The sequence below is a fragment of the Zosterops lateralis genome (assembly GCF_965231275.1).
Source record: "Zosterops lateralis genome assembly, chromosome: 6".
NCBI classification, from domain to species: Eukaryota; Metazoa; Chordata; class Aves; order Passeriformes; family Zosteropidae; genus Zosterops; species Zosterops lateralis.
Window position 1 is genome coordinate 39,487,562 of NC_139761.1, and position 19,859 is coordinate 39,507,420.

At 42.0% G+C, this 19,859-nt stretch overlaps 1 protein-coding gene across 3 annotated transcripts in view; it reads left to right on the plus strand.

Moving 5' to 3' along the window:
* NR1H3 (nuclear receptor subfamily 1 group H member 3) overlaps nucleotides 1-19,859 on the plus strand; it is a 29,310-nt gene that overhangs the window by 2,393 nt on the left and 7,058 nt on the right. Inside the window, exons 1-3 of one of the 3 annotated variants that reach the window (XM_083863450.1) lie at nucleotides 9,595-9,705; nucleotides 13,892-14,135; nucleotides 16,933-17,199. In XM_083863450.1, coding sequence (XP_083719576.1) covers nucleotides 14,018-14,135; nucleotides 16,933-17,199 — 385 coding nt within the window. In that variant the 5' untranslated portion in view covers nucleotides 9,595-9,705; nucleotides 13,892-14,017. Of the gene's footprint in view, nucleotides 1-9,594; nucleotides 9,706-13,208; nucleotides 13,334-13,891; nucleotides 14,136-16,932; nucleotides 17,200-19,859 lie in introns of those variants that run through there. The other 2 variants (XM_083863452.1, XM_083863451.1) reach the window with 2 other exon arrangements.

The window sequence follows — 19,859 nt, forward strand, 5'->3', positions numbered from 1 at the left end:
AGATCTCATTGTTGCAGATGTGTGGGTCTTTGCATGTTGAATAGGAAAGCTTATCAGATTGTTTGTCACTCTCCCTCTTTTCCCTCCCCCACCGAGTAATGAGATTCACTCACCTGACAGCCTTGGAGAAAAGTCAGTCTTCCCGAACTGTCACAGGTGTTCCTGCCCATGATGGTAGGCGTTGAACCCACTTGATTTTTTAAGTCCATTTGAAAACATTTTATGATTCTGTACAAAGATACTTTGTTTCATTGGGGGAGAATGTTCCGCTGATCTTCTGTAGGATGTGTTAACTTGTTTTCCTCACAGCATAATAACTCAGGAAGGCAGAGTCACATTCTCTTGGCTGTGGAAACTCTTGGTGTGAAAGAACTTCATTTTAGGAGGAAATTCGGGGAGTGCTTCCTTCTCATAGGTACAGGTCTGTATTAAGGCTATAAACAAGTTGATATTGGTCATTAGATCATACTTCTGCCAGTGTACAAGTACCATGTTTGACTTAGCATTTTCATTGTAGTTACTTCAGGTTTGAGAGATGTGTATAGTATTGTTAAATGAAAAGAGGCTCTCCATGTTCAGTCAGACCTTAAAAATGTATCACTTGGAAATGGTACAATGGGTTTCTTTATCATTCCTGTGTCACTTTTGTTCTGTGACTTCCTGCTTATGACCAAATACTTTTTTTTCCATATTTGGAACATAGACAAATTCCTTTCTTGTGTTCCCACTGAAAGGGAGACACCTCTAAAGCTAGTGTAACTTGTACTTTTATATCTGGAGATCTCAAAACCAGATTTCCTGTAAAGCAAAATTACTGGCTTTATGGAGTGTCAAAAAGAAAGTGTTAAGGTGATTTACATAGTTTTGGTGTAATATTATAAATCACTTTGAAGTATACACTGTCAAGCTCTTAACAATCTTATTTGGAGAGGACAAAGGTTAACTAAGGTAGTGCACAGAGGAGAGCAGAGCATTGCAGACCTTGCCAATAGGTTTAAGAAGGGGAAAAGATACATGTTTATTTAGTGGGAAGTCGGTGAAGAAATGAAGAGAAAATATTAGAGAATGAGAAATGTAATTCTTGTTTTGAACAGACCCCAAGTAGTGCCGGTAAAGATTAAGTAGGAGATCTGTCTCGTGGGATGTGAGAATTGAAGCAATTTAAAAGCCATGTTGCAGAGTCAGGTTATATTGTGTACTCATAGGAACCTCTCTGAGATGTAAATAAGATGTTAGGTGAGTATCAGACTGATTGCTAACGCACATGACTGACAAAGAGAGTAGGTGTCTCCTGGCATAACAGGCTTTCTTGTTGGTTTTAAGATTTAAAAAATATTGGCAAATATGCTCATAAAATTTCTTGAAGCCAAGAGGGCATGGAAGTTGTATCCTCTCTCTGTCTTCCCCCAGGGAGTGGGGCAGTGTTGGCCCACTGGTCCTACTGCAGTTATGAGGCAAACAAGGTCAATTGGTTTAAATCAAGGCTTCCCAGTTGCTGATAGAAATCACGATTAAAGGTAGTGATTTAAAAAATTAATTTAAATTTTGTTTTGCATTTGATAATTTCTTAAAAGGCAGCTTTAGTCTAATCAGTTAGGCTCATCTATTACTGCTTCTTGCCAAACAGGATGATACAGTGTATCTGCATGCATCTATTTATGCTATTATATCACAGTAAATGTTTACATTACAAAATGGTCAGTTGTAATTACCGAGTGAATTTCTTTTCTCATGACTTGTAAAAAACTGCATTTGAATAAAAAGATCAAATCAAATATGCACTTTTTAATAATTATACTATAATCACACAAATCATGCACTGGATACATAACAGAAAATATGCTTGCTGGAGTGTGCTATTAAATAACTGATTTTGTCAGGATAGTGTTATCTGTATTTAGCAGAATGAACTGGTTGGTTTTGGTAATTGTCTCTTTCCAGATCTTAGAATGAGCATAACTCGTCATTCCTCATCTTGTTTTCATTTGGAGATTGTAAGAGAGAGGTACCTCCCACCCATTTTATGCTGCCTCTACCAGCTTTGAGTGAACTAAACTAATTTAATAAGTGAATTGAAGAAACTAATCTTTCTGCCTTTCTAAGAAAGAATTGTTTTGTACTGACTCTGTGGACTTAGTGACTTTCTCGAGTTTAGGAATTGGACTTTTTAAACATTCTCCAGTAGCCATGCCCTGCTTGAATCGGGTCTGCGTGTGCTTAAATGGTTGTTTTAGACTTCATCATAAGTTGCCATTATCTTAGAAAATAAATTAACAAGTCTGATCTTGAAAACTGTGTGTAAAACTCATTTAAAGACAAATGTTTGTAATTTAAGTAGTCTCATCTACAGCTCTTGTGAGATGAGGATGAACAGGTAGGCTTCTGTGACAGCTCTGTAGTATGTCTTGGTTGGCACGGCCGTGCATGCAGAAATGTGCCAGCCCCCAGAGGACTCCAGATGCCTTGGCAGAGATATCTGCTGCAGGATTTCACAGTCAGAGATGCACACGTAGGGGCTTTTTGCACGTCTGCTGGCAGAAACTCCCCTGCAGCTTTGTGTGGGCACGCGAACTTGCACTGGAACAGCCTTTGGGACTTGCTGTGGTGGTGCAAGCCTGGACATGCAGGCACACATGCACACTCAGAGTCCTGTGGGCAGCCCTCAGCAGCGTGCTTTGGCTTGCATGAGAAGTGCCACTGAGGCAGGGCAGCTCAGCTCAGCCACCTGCAAGCTCCAAGAGTAGAAGGAAAAGCTGTCACCTGGCCCTCAAACAACAACTTTGTGATTCCAGTCTTCTGATTGACTGCTTCCCACTTTCAGCCATTGTGTGCAGGAAAGGAATAACGTGCTGATTTTCGTGACAGAGCTAGGAAGAAGTTCAAAAGATGGCTTTTGTGTTTACAGCTGGTGAGATGGACATTCTCAGCCATCTGCATGTCTGGACAGGAAGCCTTAGGTAAGGATGTGATTTAAGATTCATATGGCATGTGGACAGGCAAAGTTGCACTAATGCACCTTTAAGGGAGTGTGTCAGAACCCCTTCCTTAGCAAAGGAAGAGGGAACTGTTGTTGCGAGGAGTGTTTTAAAATGCAAAATAAAAATTTAAAATGTAAGATATAAAATAACTATAGATCATACTAGCCTCTGTTATCAGTGTGTGTCTGAAAAGTGGGGACAAAACTTTTTGGCCTGTATGTACTGAAGAAGAAGTTTTCCTTGGTCTGCAGAAGGCTCTCAAGCTGCTGTTTGTTCTTGTAGAAATTGAGCAGGAATGGTGAAAGGAGAACCCTTTGCCTGAAGAAAACATGAATTTTCTCCCTATCAGTTGTATTTAGAGGGCATTTTCTAAAGTGCAGCTTTTAAGCAGTCGACTGGGGGTGAAGACTGAAGAAAAAAAACAAGAAGAGACTGCAGACCTTCTTCTCCCTTGTTTCAGTATCATCTTCCACTGCTACTCCCTGATACTTGCTCTTGGGTGGTGCCTTTAGCAGTGTCCCAGAATCAGTGGGCCATCCACACCCTTCTTCCTTGACACAAGGATCAAAATAAGAAATGGAGCCACTTGTTGGCTTAGTCCCATTGCCTACTCCCACACACTTGTACACATGCTGCATTTTGCAGCCTCGATCTTGGATTTGCACTTATTTCTGAGAATTCAAGGTTACAGGAGTGCTCTGATAGGAAAATATTTGCTTGCTGGCTTCATGCAGACCCTGCTGGAGCATCAGTCTTTGCAGGATTGCTGGCTTCTCATTTCTCCATGGGTCATGTGTGATGGCTCCCTTCTTGTGGCAGGGTTGTGCCAGAGGTGGGAATGGACTGCACTCCTTGCAGCAGGATGCTTGTGACAAAGTCAGATGGTCTGATTGTTATGTCCTTTTGCATTTTTCTGTTGGAGCCTTTGTGCAGACTTTCAGCCTGTTCTACATGTTATTGGGGCAGTAGGAAAACACTAGTCTTACACCTCTGGTTTCTGTACCTTGGTAGCACTTTCTGCATGGATGAGGGCGAGGCCTCCTTGGTGCTTGGAGACAACCTGTGAGGAGAGTCAGTGGCTCTGTTTTCCCGTCTGGTGGGTGTGCCGTGAGTGCAGCCATTTCACTGGCTGGGGTTGGAGCGGTGGATTCTGTCCGGCTCTGCACTGTTTTCGAGCTGAGTATTTGTGGTGATGTCAGGCAGTGTGAGAAGGGAACATGACTTGGCAGGACAAAGTCTGCAGAAAGTTCAGCTCCACATTTGGCCAAGAGCCTCGAAGGGAATGAGATCGACACACACATTCTGCTACACAGCCTATCACACGCCCTCTCACATGCTCCCTTCCTGTCACACAGATCTCTTTCTCTGGTTTTCAGACCTTTAACCCTTCCCTCCTAGCTTCTGTTTGGTGGCTTTATAAAACTCAGAGAAGTTCTCTTTATTTTGTTGATACTGTACCGTGTAAGGGTTCAGTTGCAATGACCTCCCCCAAGCAGAAATAGCCCATACAGGCCAGAATCCGGAAGAGTAGTCAAAAGCAGGGCAAGTTTACTTTGCAGCAAAGTTCTTAATAGTCCTTTATTCTTACCTGTACCCCTTTGCCAGTCTTCACTCTGTATCTTGGCAGATCTTCTGATCTCCTTTATTGCTCTGCTGCAATCTTCTGGCTGATCTATGTTTGGATACATCTGCAACCCTGCCTCTCTTCTCCTGCTCTTCTAAGTGCAGTATTAGCAAAACCTGACAAAATAGATCCCTGATGATGCTTGAGTGGGAAACAGACAATAGTCAACCTTACTCTGAAGCAGTTTAAAGCTCTGTTAACAGTAGCCCTCTGATGTGTTCTTTATATGAGTATTTCTGTAGTACTGTAATTTCTCCCTGACCTCTGTGCTACATCTAGGGATGATCCTTCTATGAATGGGAATCGGTGCTTTTCCCCTACTGCCCTGAAGGGAATCTTAATGAGTTTCCTGCCTGTTTTGCAATCCAGCACTGTATTTCTGGTTTGCCTGTGAGCGGTAGTATTTGTTTTGATTGATGCTTTTGGGTGGAATGGTGCTTGGATACAAAGTGTTATATAGAGAGATTATTAAGAGGCTGTTTCCCAGAAACAATCTTGTATCAGTTATTGTGATATGCAGCGTGCCTGATGGAAGTACTCCTGAGGTGGGAGGAAAGTCAGAAAAATGAACAAACAATTTTACTGTAAGCAGCCCTCCCCTGTTCTTTGCTTTTTAGCCCCTCTTCTTCATGTCCTCTAATTTCATAGCTGGTAGAGGATGGAGAAGACCAGTTTGAAAGAGAAGGTGGTCTGGACAGAGATAGGAGTTGAGGGCTTCTAAGTTCTCTTTTTGTTTCTCTATTTGGCTTTGCCATGATATGTCCTATGGCTTTATGTGTCTTTTGTCATCTTGTCTTCCTGATAAAACAGTGTAGCTGCTGCTTTTTTGCTTTTATCCCTTTTAGTAGCTCAGTGCTGTGAGTGGACTGTGCCATATTCCTGCTCAGAGGAGTCAACAGCAGTTTGAGGTTCTGTGTTGAAGAGATGCACTGAGACAGCCTCAGGAGCTGAGATTTCCCTTTTGTGATTCTAGATGATAAAAGTGCTTGGATAAAATAGGCATGGTTCATGAAATATTTTTCTCTTACTGTATAGTTGAGATTAAGTAATTTTTTAAGGAAACAATTAGGTAAAAAACCCCTAGTATGCTGTGAGATTATTTATCACTACCATTTTCTATCTGCAGAAAAAAGGTCTGCAATGTTCTTTTCTAGACATAATCTTATTGGTCCTTTATTCCTTATGGACTAGGTTTAGCCTTTTTTTCCCCTGACTTCTCCGCTACCAGGATGTTATTTTGGGTATTTATTTTTGCTTCTTTCTTTCTTTTTTTTTTTTTTTTTTTTTTTTTTTTTTTTTTTTTTTTAAAGTTCTGATCTCTTGCTTCAGATTGGAAATAGCACTGGGGTGACTTCTCAACTCAAATCTGCTGTGAGTCAGACTCATGTTTCCCTGAAGCAGGGCTATGACATCTGTGAGACTAAGGGTTATAAAGAAGGAATGTAGGATCCATAGTGAAGTTTTTGTTCTGTAATGTGGTGCTCCCAAGAAGGTCCACAATTATTGAAGAGAGAGGCTTTTCTGATTCTCCCCACTCCCTTCCAACTTCTATGCAAGTCTCATTTAAAAATATCCAGCTTTTTGGACCTGGTTGGTTATTGTCATTGCTCCTGATCTTGGTGACACTATTACTTCTTGTCTCTTTTAAACCCTGTTCTCTGGAAAGACAAAGGAAGCTCTGGGTTATAAAACTGTTGCTTCAAAGAATGCCTGACTGTATAATTGCATAGAACAAGATATTGATGGCTGAGTAAATATAGAGGAGGCATCCAGAAAGAAACTGAGTCTGTGGTCCTGTTTTCCGTGATGTCATGCAGTGGCATTTATAAAGAAATGGAGGTGGTAGGATCAGATTGCATTTTTGGCCTTCAAGTAGGATGTGATGAGCTGTCGCTGCATGAAGGGTGTGTAAGAGCTGGTCAGCAGCAGGATTAATGAGCTGCAGACACTTCAACTTTAATTTTCCAAACTGATGGGGGATTTTGTCAGCAGATTGTTTTATAGTAGGAAGTACAGTAGGTTGCTTGAACACTTTGTACATGTGGTTTTACACTTTTTTTTTTCTTTGGTTATCTGGTACTGTGGTTAGAATTGTGAAGGCATTAGCCAATACAGGGGCCCTAGAAAGAAAAACAGACATGTAAACCAAAACCACTTTTTGCATAGCTATGTTTAGATGTGCAAGGGGAAAAAAGACTTATTGCTAGGATAGCTAAATTTGCTTGGACTGCTGGGAGCACTACTGGCAAAAGAATGTTGTTTCCAGTTTAAAGTGAGTTTCCATAGGGAAAAATTGCTATTATAGTTGATGCTGACATATTCTGTGGACATGGGACCCAGGCTGGATTCCCTCCCTTCCGTTTCCCAAGCAGTGGCACAGAGCTGCCCTTTGCTTTTCTGCTAGTAGGAGGGGGCAGCTGCTCTGAGTGTTTCATCCTCCTGGGAGGAGCACAGATGGGATTTTTCCTGTAGGAAGCCCCTATCAAAGACTCAGTCGTGCTTCCTGCCATCTGAAGGTCAGTGCTGATAGTGGTGTTGAGCTCTCAGTGAGCTGGAGTCGTGGCCAGACATGGGGGATTATTGCAGTTCAGCTACAAACAGCAAGTTCTGCTCATGTTCATCCCTATGAGTGCTGCAGAAGTTGGTGTCCCTCTAAAGTGACTCTGTTCTGTTTCCTCCATCTGTTTGGACACTGGCTTCAACAGCTCACCTGGTCAGACAGAACTGAGGATGGATGACTTGTCATTTTACGGGATGGTTTGTTGGGGAGGGGAAGATGGAAGGATGCTGCTACTGTCACATCTTCCTTGCTGTAAGCTTGTGCATGCCCTGGTTTTGGCTATTCCTGAGGTGGCTATACTCTAGGTTACTCAGGAGCTTGAAAGCTGAGGTGGCAGTAAAGCCTAAAAAGGGCTGGAGATTCTTTTTATCCAGATCAGGATTGTGTTGTTTTCCAGAGTTCAAAGGAGCTTATGTCAATGACCTTTTAAAGGAATTTCACGGCAGCAAGGTGGCTACATCACTCCTGATATCACTTGTTATTCATTTCCAGTTCATTAACCCAGGAAAAGTCTTATCTTCTTACCATAATCTCTCCCTCCCTCTCCTTGTTTCCCTCCCCTTTCTCTCTTCTCTTCCCTCTTCCTCTCCCTCTTCCCCTATCCACTTGTCTGCCTGTCTCTGTCTCCCGTTGTCAGAGGGACTAATACTTCCTTGCAAACAGGAAGAGGTGAGAGCAGCCCTGTGTGCAGTGTGAATGAACTCAAATAACCTCGTCTCCTTTCTCCTCCACTCAGTTGCAGAACCAAGGACATCTGGCAGTTGGGAGAGAGGGAGGAAGGAAAAATAAAGGCACAGCCCATTTCAGGATCTTACCCACCCTGAAAGTAGTCACACATAAGCTCTCTTTTCCTCTTGCTCCTTATGTTGACATGGCTCTCTTTGATCAAGCAGAAACCAAGAGTTGAAGGGAAGGGCAAACCCAAAAGCTCAGCCTTTGCCAGGCAAGGTATAATGAGAGGCAGGAGAGAGAGCAGGGAGCACCTGCTGCTGGATGAGGTGTGTGAGCAGGAGAGCTGATTTGCAAAACAGTTGCTGTTGGGGGTGAGCTTTGCAGAGCCTGTAGTTTCCTGGGTGGGACTGGAGTCAACGTACTCCGTCATCATCTGATTTAAAATTTGGGAAGCCATATTTCCAAAATTAGGGAGTTCACAGGTTCTACAGGAAAGACACAGTTCTTGTACTCTGCAGATCATGGGCAAGGAGCAGGCTTGGTTGTTTGGAATTTTTATGTGGAGCAAAGCAGAAGTACTTTGGGCTTATTCTGCCCTGTTTTATTGCATTGTGTTTGGTCATGCAGTTGTGCCTTAAGATTCTAATTCACTTTGCTAACCCATTTGTTCACTTGTTTCAGTCCTACATTTCTTCTTGCCTGATGTAGGGTGAAACTGGCTTGGAATTCATTTTATTATAAACAAATAGACACTCTTCACCCACAGAATAGCTAAGTCATATTAAGTTCAGATTCATAAATGTCCATAGAACTATTTGCATTTTGGTTGTAATTATAAGGTCTAATTGTAGAAGGAAAGTTACGGAGACTTCCAGTCTCCCAGAACTCAGCTTTAGGGTGTTTTTTTGTAATAGCCAGACTTTTCCCTTCTCAGTGTTCTTTGACACATACTGTCTTTCAGAGTAATACCTCTCAAGAAATCATTGTTACGCCTTTCTTCTCTTCCCAGTCCTCTTTCACCCAAGTGACATACATTTGTTTATTTTAATCTTTCCAGTTGTTAGTCACTTCTGCTGTTGTTCTCTGAGCTTTGTGGTGGTTTCCATGCCTGACCTGGGTAGGAGACAGCGTGCCTTGTGTTGAGACCAAACAAAACCCAGTGAGAGCTAGATGCTGCAGTGAGCCCACTTCAAAGGGAGAGACAAATGCCTGGGCAAAGGCCATGCCAGGAATCAGCATTATAGGTAATAAAGAAGTTGGTCAGCAGCAGGAGTAAAACCCAGAGTAAGGCAGGGGATGGGGGAGGAAGGCTCTGGAGATGAGCTGGGAGGCTGTAGCTTTTCTTTATCAGCTTGGGACTGACAGTCGCTCGCAAACTCTTTCCCGTTTGTGGTTGCCTTTATGCTTCTGGGAGATCAAAATGGATAGTGTGATTTCAAACTGTGTCCCTGCAGTTCTCTGAGAGAGGGATTTACAGCAGGGGCACTGAGCTAGTGTTCCCTGAGAGTTGCAAAACTGTTTTTTCCATCCTTTGTAAACATACTGTTCAAAATCATTCTTTACAGTATCCTGTTGCACTTTTTTTTCACATTTTACATTTTCGTGATATGTCTCTCCCATTGTCAATCTGAATTTATTATGTTTCCACATGAATTTTGACATGCAATATAACATCACTTTTAAAGTGACAGATTCATTTTCTGTCTTGAAAGGGACAAGGTGTCTTTTTCAACTTTTTCCTTTTTTGCCTCACTCATAGACCTGCTATCTGTTTCAGCATTTCTTGAGAAATGTGACGATGTAGAAGGAAGGAAGAAGAATGATCCAAGATGAGCTGGGAATAATCTCTCTTTCTCTAAAAGAGCTCCAAGGTAGTATCCTAGGGAAGATTTGTGAAAATCTGGCTGCTACACTAGACACTGTATAGGAAAAGCATTAGGTCACAAAATACAGTTACTCTATACAAAAGGATTGGGGCTGTGGTGTCTCTCAAGGGGCTTAGTTCTCTGAGGGTGCTGTAGAGTCCTGTGAAAGCTCAGTCTAACTGGTGTGGGTTGTTTTTTTTTTTTTTTTTCTTGGCTGTTTAGATCTGCAGCCAGCATTTGATACCCAAGGTAGCATTATCACTGTGTGAGTTGTGTGTTTAGGTTTCAGCAGAGGTCATTATGCCCTGCTGTGGGCCCAGCTTTCAGAGATAAATGCTAGCTGCCAGTGTGAATCTATGCTGCATGTCAGAGCACACTTAGGAGACAAAATGCTGAATTATATCCCTGCTTTAGTTACATCTGAAAGATAGCCCTTCCTGTCAGATGTATTTGTTCACCAGCAGCCTGTTAAGACCTGTGCAGAGAGGTGCACTGTTGACACACAGTGAGCACAGTCATGTTAGTGTGTGTATACAAACATGAGGTCTCTTCCACTGATGCTGACACTCTGCAGAGTGCCTGCTTGTGATTCATTATAGAACTGAAACATAGCTATAAATGTTTGCCTTGGCAGAAACTGTAGGATATTGTAATTTACACAGCCAGGACCACGATGAGTAAATCCTGTTTTGAAGGATCACAGAGACTTGAAGAAACTTCCTAAAATGCTACTTTTCTTCTAAGCATCCATTATTTGGAGGTAAAGGGTTTGTTGTACTGTTCCTCTGATTATTCATGCGTTACACAGTACAGTTTCTTCAGAAATGTGCTTGCATCTGATCAGGTTCCTGATCCTTAAACTCCTCACAGAAATTGCCAAACTAAGAATACCAGGGAGAGGACAGCACTCTTTAGCAGAAGTGTAACAGTAACTGCATTTGGCTCATTTGATTTCTATGTGTTCTCTGCTGCCCAATGGTATCTCCTTTACTTGTCCTCAATGAACATGGGGCAATAGTTCGGTATATTCTGTAGCTTAGTCTGTTGATGACAGGTCAGATCAAAGTCTTCCAGAAGAATGTGTGAGTGTTTCAGCTGGCTTAGGAAGAGGACTCGGCTGAGGGAATGGGATGAGATTGTTGCTGGAGGAAGTGATGAATGTTTCTGGCATTTAGCATGAGGTGCAAGAGCCAGGGCTGCCATCTTTAGTCTCTGAAAAAAACAGTACTTGGTTGTAAGAGTGCTGACCTGGAGACCATCAGTATCTGAGTTGTTTTGTTTTCTCAGAAAAGAAGGGGAGATGGAAGAAATGGAGTAGGGTGAAATTGATGGCAACACATTTCAGAATGTTTAGTGTCATATTTGAGACATGGGTGGCAAGGGCTGGCAAAAATTTGTTTCTATCAGCCTTTCATCTCTACATGTTTCCTTACTGGGGTATGTCTGTTCATCAGGTTACTCTCTTCAAAATGCTGCATTTGAGAGAAGTGATTGCTTCATCTTTTGTCACATGGCCAGTCCTGGTTTCTAAAACCGAAGGAGTTGAGACAGACAGTGGGAGGCAGCACAGCAGACTGTGTCAAGATTACAGTACTCCCTCTTGCAGTTATGGCTTGCATCTCCTTTCTGCATTTTTATTGAAGTGGTGGTACAGATTGGAAGGTGTGAATCTCTAATAACATGATTATTAGTACAAAATTTGGCAAGATTTTTAGTCATGTGAAAACAATCCTCATGCATTTCTGTGAAAACTAAGCCTCGGGCTTCTCATACAACCTCTCACTTGTGTGCATGTGGGGAAACTGCTCAGTAGACTTCTTTACCTTGCACCAGAATGCTGCTCTTTGTGGTCAGGTCAGTTTTCTGCAGTCTGCAACTGTTATTGCACCTACAAAAGAAAAAATGCTTTGTCTTAGGGACAGAGAAGACAAGTGATCTTTTCTATCTAGCCCATTCTGCTTTGGGAAGGTTGGAGGCTGCTGGTGCATGAAGCAGGAACAAACTGAGTTGTTCTGCAGCACAGATAGTGGCTTCTCTGTTGCCGTGTCCTGCATGTGCACATGGATTTATATTCCCCTCCCTCTTGGTAGCTTGCAGTCTCTCAGACACTCCCCTTTGGACTCCAGATGTCTTGCTGACAGCAAGTTTCACTCTTGCAATGTCAGTCGTTGGTGCAGATCATACAGTTTTGAAATCCTATCAGATTGTATCCTTCTCTTTTGTTTTCTGGAATAAATTTCAGTTGTGGCTGGGGTGCACTAAGAATGGGTCATTGACGGGAAGGCCTGGGCCTGAACACTGTCACTCAGTCCCTCAGATGGGTGATCAAACCCTTCCTTTGAAAAATTGCTGCAGTAGTGCTGCTGGTGATTCATTCTGCACAATAATTAATCTTTGAGTGAGTCTTTTGCGTGGTTTAAAGGAATGTGGAGATGCAGAGGCTTACTCTTAGCTTTCTTGTTTCATGCCCATACATGTCCAGAGACATTTGTGTCAGCATTGGTGAGGAGCTTACATAGTACTAGGAATACAAGTTGGGTTTGGATTTATTACAGTAAAGTTCCCATCTCCATCTGATACCCTATGCTGCTTCCACAAGGTTTTCAGATTCTGCAAGATTTTCTGGGGAGACTTTTTTTATTTTAAAACAGTTGACTGTGGTAGCCACATTGTTCCTTTGAGGATCATGAGTTTCTTCATATTGGTTGGAAATCACATTGATTAGGTTGTATTCTCCCATAGTAGGACTTTCTGTCTGTAGGTTTAAGTTTCATATTCGCTGTCACTGCTTTTATCCCAGACAGTCTGTTTCTCCAGCTCCCTCAGGGAAGGGAGCTCTGAGTTCCTGATGCAGTCTGAGGCTGTGTTTACAAATGTCACGTGAATTCATGTGCCCTGTGGGTTTTAACACCTGCATCCACAGTGTAATTGGAGATGACAGGAGCTCAGCAGGCCTGACAGTGGGACTTGCTTTTATACTTGACGCTTGTTTCAGAGTTCTGGGAGGGGGTTTGTTTGTGGAAGCATTGCTTTCATCTTTGTTTTTTGCATTCTGAGAAAAGTTGTGTGGTCTGATCCAAATATCCAAGAGGAAAGAAGGGAACTGGGACAGTGGTTTTCTGTCTCTTCATGGTCAGCACGACAGTGTGTGAGGCATGCCCCTGCTTGCCTGATGCTCTTGTATCTGGGCTCCTTCAGAGCTTTCTGTCACCTCCTGTCTTTCAGGGACTGATAGGCTTCCAGTCCTGAACTCAATCACTCAAACTGGTACAGGCCTTTCACGTAGTTGCTTTTTAAATCAGTTAATCTCTTTAGCTTGCATTGGTAAATCACTGAGTTAAGATCAACTGACATCAATCGGCTTAGGCGTGTTTACATTAGCAATTTGCATCAGTTTCACTGAATCTGTGCAATCAAACAAATAGGGTCCCTTTCGGTGCAGGTGGGGCTTTTTGGAAAAATTGGTTGGATTTGCTTTCCAGTTTCAGGTTCTGTAATGGAGTCAGGGCTGTATAATGAACATGCTTCCAAAAAAGGCTGTCCTCAGAAGGTTGGTGGTGAATCCATTTCCTGAGAATGGCATCATGGCCGTTTCCCATAGGGAGGATTGCTGACTTTCAAATTCTTAGTGTAGGTAAGGGGAAGGATTTGTCATCCTTGTCTTTGATTAATCATCAACCTTTATCACAGTCTTTGGCTACTGATAGTAAGAGGGAAATTTGATGCTTTGTAATCTGCTAAATAGTATGAAAAATCTCTTTTCCAATTTTTCTATATGCTCTGCAATACATGCATCAAAATTCAGGGCAGCTGGCAACACTGAACTATTTTTTGCTGGATGCTTTAATGAAGGCTAGTGGTTATAATGCCAGGAATTTCCCTCTTACACACTTGGAGAGATGAGGGGTGAAGTGTACTGGTAGCTTTAGCAGTAATGAAGACTTGTCTTCCTTTGATAAGTCTGTTGGCAATGAAAGAATAGTTTTGCACCTGGATATGCTAGTCTTGTACCTTTTACCACAGTTCATTAAAATATTGTGTTTTGAGAGTATAAACATCGACAAAACAAAGCTAATTACGGAAATGAAATCTTGCAGCTTGCTTGTGATACAGCTTGTAATAGATTTTGGAAGTTAATAGTCTCAATAGTTGAACTCTTGCCTCTTTTGCATCTGTTTGTTTTTTTCCACAGGTACTTCCTGACTTTCAGTAGGAGAGAGAAACTAAGGACTTTGAAGATAGATGCCTGTGGCCCCTTGCTTGGCAGAAACAATGCTGCAGCGATGAGGTTGTAGCGAGCCCTGCCTGTGTGGCCTCCATGGGTCCCACTCAACTCAGCACACAGGATCATGGGAAGAGGGTGGCAAGTGTATTTGAGATGGAGGAGGAAGGGCTTCCGCTCTTCCCTGGCTCAGAGAATCCCCCTGAGCACGCAGGTAGGCAAAGATTCTCACTAAATCCATGCAAGATAAAGGCTATCTGTTCTTTCAGCTGCAAGCGGAATTGATACTTGGCAAAATTTTAGGACATGCTTGAGGCACTCAGAGATGTCTAAGAATAGAGTCACTTATTGAGAGTTGAAGACTGAGTTTTTATCTAAGTGACAAATGAATTGAATATTTTGCTGTTTTGACCTAATAGAGGCTAAGTTCATGGCAGTAAGATAAATTAATTTTTTTTAGCCTTATCAAGAGCTGCAGAACAGTGAAGTTTACTATAAGTGACAATCCAACAAAGGTAGGTGGTGCAAAGAAATGATAGGATTTTGCAGATTCATACGATGGGGAGACAGTAGGAGTTTCTCCATGTATTTCTTACGTTAATTGAGGATGAAGAGTATCAGATATAGAACTGAGATTCTGTAGTTAAAGCTGCTGCTTATGGCCACAGTCCTACACTTTCAAACTGTAAGAAGACAGTATAACATCTCTGGTCAGGTAACAGGAAAACAAGGAAGGCATAAGTGTATAGGGTCATCATCCTAATGGAAATTTGACAAATTAATGTATTTCCTCAGCAGAGAGGCAATGAGCAATCTTGATATAAAATGAAGAGATAATCTGGACATGGAATGAGGACTCATCAGTAGTGTAGAAACAAAGTAGTTAAAAGGTGATATGAGATTGCCCAATAAAAGTCCTTAAAATGGATTTGAGGACTTGAACAGAAAGTGATTGATTGTTTCCTTGTGAAAATGTAAGGAAAAAAGGTGCCGAATGTGGAAAGTATTTATTAAATAGGATATCTACACAGGAAGGAGGACCCTAGTGAGAGCTAAAGGTTCAGAAGTGGTATTCATGCTTTTGTTATACATCTTACATTATTTCTGTGTTATCTTTGACTACAGAAAATAACAATAATCATCTATATAACTAAAATGCTTCATGCTCAGACATGGGAAATAATTTGCATAGATCAAAGACTAAGCCTATCTGTCTCAATAAAGCAGTCATAGAAAAGGTAATAATAAGTTTATATAATGTCTTAAAGACACCTAAGAAATCCAAAAGATGGACAAATTTGTCTGTGGAAGTCATTGGATTACTCTGCTGTTCCTCAGAAGTGTATGAACATCACTTGAGGCTTCAGCCCAGTTGTTACACCAGTTAGTCTGTCATTACATGTGTTTATACTAAGTACACTGAAATAACTGTAGGCATTACATAATTTTTACTTGGTAGTATATTGTGTGAAGAGAAATATAGTTGAACAAGTGTGGAGAATATCAGAAATTTAACTGTTCTGATGACATTTTCTTGCTGTCAAATCTGCAATGAGAAGTGCAGGCCAAAATGAGTGACTTCCAGGCATCTGTAAAGTCAGTGGGATTGAAAATCAACACCAAGATACTTATGGCTGAAAACTTGTATTGAGGAACACAGATAATAGTAACCTTAGACTGGTTACCATTCCAGGAACTTGAGCAGAATAGTAAATGTAAACACAAGTAAGGATACAAGTACTGGAACAGTAAGTACAAAAATGAGACATGCAACTGTAACCCTGATGCTGATCAAGAAATGCAATAGCCTTGTTCTTCAAACTAATTGTTAATGCCAGTGTAAAGGCTTTCTAGGCATATCTAAACATAATCTGGAGATTTATCAAGACATGCTGGTTATAATCTTTTAACTGCTTTATAACTGCTTTATAACTGCTGGCAGAATCTATAGTATCTGACATACAGAAAAATACCTGCACTATGAGCTGTGTAGAATATCAGATATCAATATAGCTTGAATTAAATGGATGGAAAAGAGGGAGGGCTAATAGGGAGAGAATGCATATATAATATCAGCAAGCATTTGGCTAGAATGTTTAAGGTAAGATGTGTTGGAGCAGACCAGAGATGTTTTTAGAATGCAGAGCCATTGATAAGATTAAAATCTGTCAAAATGACCTAGGGAAAACTGGGAGCTGCTGCGCAAGGCCATCTGAAATGTGAAGCAGTGAAGTGAAGGCCCCATGTTTGACATAGAACAACAAGCTTTAGTAAACAAACTGTCACTATGAGAGTGATTCAGTTTTAGGAGTGAGGAGCTCTTGTCTTGAAGAGGAAATTATGGCTTCAGGATTCCAAAGGGTCACAGAGCTTGTGAAGTGTACTTCTTGCCTGCTTATTGCAGCTAACTCCACAAGCTGCTGTCTTCCGTCTCGACAGTTTCCCCAAGTGTTCCAGTTACAGGGATTGTCTGCTCAGTCTGGTTTATGTAAGGTCACAGTTTCATCACAGGCTTTCTATCACTATTGAATTGAGGAAACATTTTTCCTTATTGTTGTGCATACATATGGCAGAGAACTGGAGGTGAGTTCTGAAGAAATTTACTTTCTGCACAATCTTGGATTTCAGATGAACTTTGTTGTAGGTCTTTCTCATATGGTAACTTAAGTGTAATTGGAAAGTGCAGAAGGATACTTGGCCTGAGCTTGTTTTGCCTCTTTCACTCTGTTTTGGAGCGGAACAAGTGTGAAGCTATATTTGTTTATATAGTTGAGGTGAAACCTTGTGGATTATGTCATTAAGTTTGTTGCAGAAGACTTTCTTGCCCAGAAGGGGTGTGTGTGAAAAGGGAGATTTAATCTTTTCATCCATGTACTTAGGAGATAGTGGGTTTGAGTGAAGATGTTGGTTTTCAGGAATGAGGCAGTCAACTGCAAACACCACGCTTCCTTCATGTCTGTGGGTTTTCTTTTCTTTTGTCTTTTTTTCCTCGCTGCCATTCGTTTTGGTAGAAAATCCCCCCTTGAAGCGGAAGAAGGGCCCAGCCCCTAAGATGCTGGGAAATGAAGTGTGCAGCGTGTGCGGGGACAAGGCCTCTGGCTTCCACTACAACGTGCTGAGTTGCGAAGGCTGCAAGGGCTTCTTTCGCCGCAGCGTCATCAAGGGCGCGCAGTACGTCTGCAAGAACGGCGGCAAGTGCGAGATGGACATGTACATGCGCCGCAAGTGCCAGGAGTGCCGGCTGCGCAAGTGCCAGGAGGCCGGCATGCGGGAGCAGTGTGAGTGCAGCCAACGGGCCCTGGGGCTGGGATGGGACAGGAGGGCCATGCCTGTAAGGCAGGGGCAGTGCTTGGGGAGGGGAGATGTGGAAGCCATGCAGGCTGGATGTTGGAATGTGCGTGGGAAGTCGCTGAGAGCTCAACAAGGATCGTGTGCGGAGGTGAGGCAGTTAGTGGAAAACCATTGGTGTGCTGAGAACCTCAGCTTTGCTTTATTCCTTGTAAGAACTCATGGAATATACCAGCAGAGGAAAGACTCACATGTTTATCAGGGTGCTGTAAAGTGTGCCAGTAACATCAGGCTTGTGACCAGGACTGTGAGATGGGTCGCCATGCTCCTTGAACAACAGGCGCTTTTCTTTGCTTCCCTTTACTCTCTTTGCTACTGTGAGCTTGCAAAAGAGGTCAAGGGCAGCACCACAGTACTGCAGCTGTGTTTGTGCATGAGCTGATCTCATTGCTTCCTTTAGTGATCTCTGCTATTTTTCTCACGCGAGCCATAAGGCTGCTGCATCTGAATATTCACCAGTATTTCTGCTGGCATATCCGGTACAGCTCCTTGGCCAAGGTATCCAGGTTTCATCCCTTTACTCGTCAAGACTGACCGAATGAATGCTCAATTAATGTTAGATCTGTGGGAAGTCTTCTTTTCTGACATCCAGCACCCAGAACAGCTAGGAACAGTGGATATTTCAGAAACAGAACATAATTTTGCAAAAATTAAGCCCCAATGAGCTAGGAGACACACCGTTCAGTTTTTCTGCATAAAACACAGCACATCAGTATCTTTGTCTTACTGGTTTGCATCAGCATTATGTGTGCTTGCTTTACTCCATTGCCCCATTCCCAAGAGCTACAAAACAAATGTAATTGAAAAGCAATGCAGTAAGACCACTTGTTCACTTTGCTTCTCTTTTGTTGTAGGTAGATACAGAGAGCCTCAGTATGTTTCTGCGTTTAGTCATTGTTTTGTGTTGAAGACAGCTCAGGAAAATTAGGTCAAAAGGAATCTTGGTGTTATTATCAAGAACTTGGCAATTCTTGTTGAACTGTAATCCCCACTGCAAATTTGCCTTGTTAGTTTTGACAGAAGCTGAGGGCTTTTTCCTCCAGCTGTTTCACTTGGAAGGTCATTCCAGAACTTCCCTCCTCGTAATTGCTGGAAACATTCTTCTAATTCCCAGACTGAAGTTATTCATGGCCGGTTTATTGTTCTTAAGGCAGTGTGAACCATGAGGTTAAATAATTCCTTCCTGACAAACCAAGTAAGTTAGATTGCTTTGAATTTAGCATGATGTAGGAGCTTGCATATAGGCAGTTTTCAAGATTCATTAATAGCCAAGTAACATGTTACCAGATAATTTTTTTTTTGGGCGTTGGAGTCCCAAGATGAGGGACTGTAATCACTTGGATCGATTACTTCCCTCCTTAAACTGACACTGTAAGTAGCTCTAATTTTATAGATCTCTCTAAATTTTATAGATCCCCCTTATTTTGGTAATTGTATTAAATGTCTTTGTTGTTAGAATTGTAAATTTTGTGCATGGTGCATGTGTCTGTGCACACATCCTCCCTGTTGGAAGTCAGAGATAAAGGCTATTCTCAGCTTGACTCAGCTCAGTGTTATGTTCTTTTTCTATCCTTCCAGTCCCAAGAATGCTGTCTTACAGTAGCTCTCCAGTTCTTGCCTTTGTTTAAAGTGATTCTGTTAAGAAATGCAGTTATATACTTGTTCAGTTTTAGGGCCTGCTTTTCTGTGTAGCAGCTATAGAATCATAGAATCATGAAAGTTGAAAGAAATTTTTTAAGATCATCAAGTCCAAATGTCTATTCAGCAGTACCACTGTAACCCTTAAACCACTAAACCATATCACTGAGCACAGATCCAGGTGCCCTTTAAATACCTCCAGGGATGGTGACTCCATCATCTCCCAGGGCAACTTGTTCCAATGCATGCTCTAACAAGGAAATTTTTTTAAATCCCTAATCTGAGTCTCCCCTTAGTTTAAGGCCATTTCTTCTTTTCCTTTCACTGTGGGCGTGACAGGAGAGACTACCCCCCACTTCATTACAGCTTCCTTTATTTTCTGTTATCTGTGCATAAAAATAAATGGCCAAAGGATCTTTCAACACTTTTAAAGTCTTGTTTGTAAAGTCAAGCTTTGTTTATTTATCTTTGTTCCTGAAGATACAGAGGTTTTGGTTTTGTTTTTTTTTTTTTTTTTTTTTTCCAATCAGTTCCTTTTCTGCTTCCCTTCCCTCCAGAGTGTCAGTCACAGCACACAGCCTGGTGCTGTCAGCAGCCTTGCTGAGGGTGTGCTCAGTGCCACTGTCCATAGCACCGACAAAGGTGTTCAACAGTGCTGGTCCCAATACAACCCCTGGGGAATGCCACTTGTCTCCACCTGGACACTGAGCCATGGGCCACAACTCTTTCAGTGTGACAATCCAACTAATCTTTTATCCTCCAAGTGATCTATCTGTCAAATCCATGCTATTCCAATTTAGAGACAAGGATGCATCACTCTTGAGCTTGGAGGAGGTGATCCTTGAATATTAACCAGCTTTCTTGGGCCCCTCTTCCCTCCAGCACTTTATCTGATAGTACTCTACTGAGCAGATCCCTGAAGAGGCCAAAGTCTGCTCTCCTGAAGTCCAGG